Genomic DNA, 6000 nt, shown 5'->3' with positions numbered 1-6000 from the left:
GGACGGGGGGGGCTGCATTCGGGGAGCGATTCGGGGGTGCACGGGGGGGGCGGCATTCGGGGAGCGATTCGGGGGTGCACGGGGGGGGCGGCATTCGGGGAGCGATTCGGGGGTGCACGGGGGGGGGCGGCATTCGGGGAGCGATTCGGGGGTGCACGGGACGGGGGGGCTGTATTTGGGGAGGGATTCGGGGGTGCACGGGACGGGAGGGCTGCATTTGGGGGGGATTCGGGGGTGCACGAGGGCCTTGGGGAGGGCTTTAGAAGGTACTCAGGAATTTGGGGGTGCAGGGGAAGGGAAGGAAGGGGTGCTGGGGAGGGATTTTAGGGGTGCAAGGAATTGAGCAGTACATTGGAGGATGGGGGTTCCTGGGGCAGCATTTGGGGATGCACCAGGGTTGGCATTATGTGGGGGACCCGTATTGGGACGGGGCATAATTTAGGGGTGCTCCTCTGGTGGCTGCATTTGTGGGAAGGGTTCTAGGGGGCACAGGAATAGTTTGAGGGGTTCTGCTTGCCAACGAAGTGAGACGGTCTGGGAGGGAGAAGACGGGGTGCATGGTAGTTTGGAGAGGCTGTTTCCTTGCAGGGGAATTCAGGGGGCTCTGTTAATTTGGGGGCTAAATGCCCAGGAGATTTGGGGGACTGGGGGCTTCCCCTTAAATATGAGGGCTTACCTGTGGATTTGAGGGGGTTACATTGTAATTGGGGGGTGCCCCTGAGGGGGGAGACCCCGCTACGCCCCCCAGAGCCATGTCGTCTTTCGGGGACTCCAACGAGTGGTACATGGGGTCGCTGAGCCGCCAGCAGGCCGTGGCCTGTCTCCAGGGCCACCGACCCGGCACCTTCCTGGTGAGGGACAGCTGCACCTGCCCCGGCGACTACGTCCTCTCAGTCAGCGAGAACGCCAAGGTGAGGGAGACCCCCGGGGGCTGGTGAGGGAGGGGGAGTGGGGGAGGCATCTGGGGATGGCAGGAGAGGACTGGACAACGTGGGGGGCAGGAGGGGCATTACCAAGGGGAGCCCATGGGTTTTGGGGGAGGAAATCACCCTAGATTCAGGGAGAACCCAGGAGTCCGGGGGAGGAGATGGGGGAGGGGCTGGTGAATGTCCAATGTGTAACCTCGTCTGTCTGTCTGTCCCTGTCTCCACCCCCATCTCTCCCTGGCCCCCCATCCCCCCAGGTGTCTCACTACATCATTAACAGCCTGCCGGGCCGGCTGAAGATCGGGGATCAGGAGTTCGAGGGACTCCCAGCACTGCTGGATTTCTACCGCGTGCATTATCTGGACACCACCACGCTGGTGGTGCCCGTTTGCCGGGGCCCCGCGGTGCCTGGCCCGGCCCCGCTGCCCCCCGCCGAGGGGGGAGGGGACCCCGTGGCACCACCTGCTGGCCCCACCCTGCCCTGCGAGTGGGTGCAGGCTCTCTACGACTTCGGGGGCAATGACCAGGAGGACCTGCCCTTCCGCAAGGGGGATCCACTCCGGGTGCTGGGCAAGCCGGAGGAGCAGTGGTGGACGGCCCAGCGGGTCGACGGGCGGGTGGGCATGATCCCGGTGCCCTATGTCCAGCCCTGGCGCCCCCAGGCCGGCGTCCTGCTGGGGCCCTATGCCCACCCCAGTGTAGGTGTCCCCCCGGCGCCCCTGCCCACCCCCCGCAATGGCCCTGTGGTGGCCAGGGCTGTACAGCGGCGGGTGCCCAATGCCTACGACAAGACGGCACTGGCTTTCGAGGTGAGTGTGCGGAGGACCCAGGAATCCAGGGGTAACAGGACCTGGATTCCAGGGGACCCAAGTATATGAGGGAATCAGTCCTCAAGATCCTGAGGGATCCAGGCATTCTGGGGGAATGGATCCCAGGGACCCCGGCATCCAGCTGGAGGGCGGGCAGAATTAGTCCCTGATTTGGGGGGATCAAGGCAAAGGAGGGGGAATAGACCCTGCACCCTAAGGGACCCAGGTGTCTGGGAGCATGGGGGGGAGGGGAGAAATTAGTCCTTGATTCTGGGGACCCAGATGTCTGGAGACAGGGGCAGTAGGGGTGACTAGGGCGGCTCCAGGGAGAAATCTGACTGTGACCTTTGCCCTCTGACCCCCAGGTGGGTGACATCATCACGGTGACGAAGATGAACATCAACGGGCAGTGGGAGGGGCAGCTGAATGGGCGCAGCGGGCACTTCCCCTTCACCCACGTCCAGATCCTCGAGCCCCAGAGCCCCAAGGAGGCCAGCTGAGCCCCACCACCCCTGAACTGTGACCCGGGGCAGCTGGCTGAGCCCCGTGACCCCTGAACTGTGACCCGGGGCGGCCAACTGAGCCCTGCAACCCCTGAAATCTGACCCCACGTGGCCGGCTGTGACCTTCTGGTCACCAGAACCTTGGACGGTTGCACTTTGACCCTTCTGTTGATTTGTTATGGGTTGGCGACTTGGTTAGAGAGTTGAACTTTGACCCTTGGCCTCTTGCCTGTGTACTTCGGCCTTTGGCTCATTAACCTTTGACCCTTGGCTACTTGAAGCAGCCTGTGTGTCATTCACCTTTGAACCTCACTACATTGACCTTTGAGCCCACTGGTTGTTGGCCCTTGGGCCTCCTCTGGCTCTTTGACGCCTTGACTTTAACCACTATGACTTCCGGGTCATGACCCCCGACCCATGGTGTATTTCACGCAGATGCTGTTTGCACATGAATTAATGGGAGGGTGGGGATCCTGGTTCTGATTGGAGGACTGAGGTCTGGATCTGGGTCTCAATGGCCCTTCCCCCCATCTCTGAGGTCTGAACGCCCCCACGTGTGTGATGCGCCCTGTGTCCCTGCTACATTAAAGCCCCTGGTGATGACTTTGCCTGAACTCAGCTCCTTGGAGAGGGGGGGTGCTAGAGCATCGCCATGGTAACCCAGATCTTGGCTATGGGCCAGCAGGGGTCTAGAGCGTCACCAGGGTAACTTGGGTCCCAGCCTGGGGGGCCAGCTGGAGTCTAGAAGGTTTCCATGGACACCCAGCTGGGGCCTGCCCTGGAGCTCATTTGTGCTGGGGGTGACCCCAAGTCCTGACCCCCCAACCATGGGGAGTGGGAGGGGACGGGGGTCAATAGGAGGGGAGGAAGGAGGGGGCTGAGTGGGGGCTGGGGGTACATGGAGAGGAGGAGGGGGGATTCACTCCTGTGCTGTGACCCTGCTTTCACTCCCAGCCCCACTGGCTCCCCCTCCCCCTTTTGATCCCGCCCAGCACTGGACTTTTAATCCATGTCTCCAGGGTCCCAGTCCCCCACCAGGTGGCTCTTGCCTTTATGGGGGGGAACCCCAACCACCCATCTGTTTCCCAGAAGCCAGTGCTCAGGGGGGTGTGGACCAGCCCTGGGGCCAGCAGGGGGCACCAGAAGCTGTGGATTGGGCGGGGCAAAGGCAAAGTGCTGATGGCTCCCCAAAGCAGGGAAAGAAACTCTGAGAAAGGGGGAGCGGGGGGGTCTGGGTTTTCAGGGGCACACAGAGGACTCAGACATTGGGGGGCTGCAGGGGACTTTGAGGGGTTCAGGGTCTGCAGGATCAGTGTTGGCAAGGGAATTGGGGGTGTCTGGAGGGTTGCAAGAGGTGGGGGTGCTGGCTGCTGGGCCCCCTGCCCCATGACTCAGCTTCTTGCCCTACTATGAGTGCCCGGGCGTTTCACATTCCCAGTCTGGCGTATTTTTAGCAGCTCCAGCAAAAGGCCAGGGGTCAGGGAAAAGGTTACCCTGCCCCTCCTGCCCCCCCCCCCAGCCTGTTATAGCCCCACGGTCCCTCGCACCCCACTCACCCAGCGCCGCCCGGAGCTGCCGTGTACCACCAGAGATCCCCACCAGACTCCCGCTTCCGGTGAGAGTGATGGGGAGCAAGGGGCTGTCTGGTGGGGGGCACTGGTTCGAGTAGGGAGGGGAGTTTATTGGGGATTGGGGGAAGAGGGCTGGTTGGGGAACTGGGGGGTTCTTGGGAACTGGCAGATGTCGGGTGGGCTGGGGGTACTGGGTGCTGGGGGGCTACTGGGTACTGGGGGTGTTGGGGTGGGCTGGAGGTTACTGGGCACTGAGGGGTGTCAGGGGTGGGCTGAGGGTTATTGGGAACTGGCAGATGGGTGGGCTGGGGATACTGGGCGCTGGGGGGTTATTGGCACTGGGGGGTGGCGGGGGTGGGCTGGGGGTTATTGGGAACTGGCAGATGTCGGGTGGGCTGGGGGTACTGGGCGCTGGGGGGTGTCGAGGGTGGGCTGGGGGTTATTGGGAACTGGCAGATGGGTGGGCTGGGGGTTACTTGGCACTAGGGGGTGGCGGGGGTGGGCTGGGGGTTATTGGGAACTGGCAGATGTCGGGGGTGGGCTGGGGGCACTGGGGGGTGTCAGAGGTGGGCAGGGGGAGGCAGAAGGGGGGAGGTGGGTTGGGGGAGAGGGTAAGGGACACGGGGCAGAGCAACACGGTGGGGAAAGGGAAGGGGGGATGGTGGGGGGATGACATTTCTAAGGCGGCAGCTGCACCCTGGGTGGAATGTGCGGGGGGGAGCAGATTCTCAGGGGGATCAGGTGCAGGTGGGGGAGGGGCTCCTGGGATCAGGGCCTCCTGCGCCCCCCCAGCTACAGGCTGCCACCCCGAGACTGTGCATGGGGGGGCTGCAGGAGGTAGGGTTGGGGGCGGGCAGGGGGAGCTCGCCATAATGATGGGGAAGGGATTTGGGAGGTCCAGATTGGGCACCCAGCCCCCCTTCCACACTGGTACGTGCTGAGCGGCACAAGACACCTCCCCATCCCCCCCCATGACTGAGCAGTTCCACCATAATCACCAGAAGTCCAGAAATCTCCCCCCCCCCCCCCAGCTGGGCTGGCAGGGGCTGCAGGTCAGGAGTGAGGGGCACCAGCAGGGCTGGGCTGGCAGGGGCTGTGGGTTGGGAGTGGGGGGCACTGGCAGAGCTGAGGGGCGATCCAAGGCTGGGCTGGCAGGGGCTCCAGTCGGGGTTGAGGTCAGATCATCTGTCATTTCTCCAGCCTCGCTCTCCCCTCCTCAGACGCCACCTGATACCCCCCCAGAGTCCCAGCCTTCGCCAAGGAGCCCCCCGCCCCCAGGCCTAGGCTGTCCCCCCGCCCCTCACATACACATTCCTGTGCTCGCCTCACCCCACTGGCTCCTTTGTGCCCCAGCCAGCCAGGGCTTGTCTCTCCCCGCCCCCCGCCCGGCCTGCAGCTGCAGTTTTGGGTTCCTGGGGGAGCAGCCCTGGTATCCCCCCACTGGGGCTCCCCGCACCCAGTGTGAGCCTGGCACGAGGGGGCTGGCGCTTTGTCCACAGAGCTTGACCCCAGCCGCTCTGTGCACAAGCCCCAGATTTTGCCCAGGCCTGGCACTGCCTAGCTGGGCATGGGGAGCCCCCCTGGCCCTGGGGTTTCACAGCGGGTCCATGGGCACAAGCCTCAGTCAGATCCCAGCTCATCCTTCCAGGGGCAGTAGGGTACTACTGACCCCACAGCCCGGCGGCATCCTGGCACCAAGAGGGTTAACTCCCCCGCCCAGCGGGGGGACCCAAAAATAACTCCCTGCCCTTCAGAGGGTGCACATGCGGGGGGGGGGGCGGGCAGCGGCAGGAGGGGATCTGGTGTCTGGAGAAAGGTCAGAGCCGAAAGTAGAAAGGGGGGGAGGGGCGTGCGTGGCAGGGAGGAAGTTACCCAGTGATCCACCCCCCTCAGAGCCTCCTGTGTAACCCCCAGACCGGATGGGGGTGCAGAAAACCCCACGCCCCAACTGGGGCAGAGATTTTGAGAGGGGATTTGGGGGAGTGGCTGGGGGTTCCCATGGGAGTCGGGGGCATTTGGCACGCAGGGGTTAAAATTGGGGGTCTGGGGATTAGGGATTTGGGGGGGCTGGTTCCAGCTGCTGCAGGGACTGTGCTTTGGCTTCCACACCCCCAAATCTGCGTCACTCCCCCAGCCCCCCACAAATCCACTGTTCCGCCATAGGCCCTGTTCCCCTCCCAGAATGCACTGC

The 6000-nt window shown here is 63.8% G+C and overlaps 1 protein-coding gene across 1 annotated transcript; it reads left to right on the top strand.

The window, feature by feature from the left end:
• Positions 1 to 315: 315 nt before the first annotated feature.
• LOC140912270 (crk-like protein) lies at positions 316 to 2841 on the top strand. The gene is made up of 3 exons (XM_073346425.1): positions 316 to 911; positions 1184 to 1735; positions 2101 to 2841. The coding sequence occupies exons 1-3, from the start codon at positions 753 to 755 to the stop codon at positions 2233 to 2235; spliced, it is 846 nt and encodes a 281-aa protein (XP_073202526.1). The 5' UTR covers positions 316 to 752; the 3' UTR covers positions 2236 to 2841.
• Positions 2842 to 6000: the final 3159 nt, after the last annotated feature.

Source organism: Lepidochelys kempii, chromosome 6 (assembly GCF_965140265.1).
Source record: "Lepidochelys kempii isolate rLepKem1 chromosome 6, rLepKem1.hap2, whole genome shotgun sequence".
NCBI lineage: Eukaryota > Metazoa > Chordata > Testudines > Cheloniidae > Lepidochelys > Lepidochelys kempii.
Note: the sequence above shows the minus strand (reverse complement) of the source record. Positions and strands in the feature narration are given on the sequence as shown.

Bases quoted from the DNA above. Each gene is read 5' to 3' on its own strand.
- LOC140912270 (XM_073346425.1), top strand. From the start codon at position 753: ATGTCGTCTTTCGGGGACTCCAACGAGTGGTACATGGGGTCGCTGAGC. The intron at 912-1,183 runs GTGAGGGAGACC...CCATCCCCCCAG, and splicing joins CAGTCAGCGAGAACGCCAAG to GTGTCTCACTACATCATTAA. The intron at 1,736-2,100 runs GTGAGTGTGCGG...TCTGACCCCCAG, and splicing joins AGACGGCACTGGCTTTCGAG to GTGGGTGACATCATCACGGT.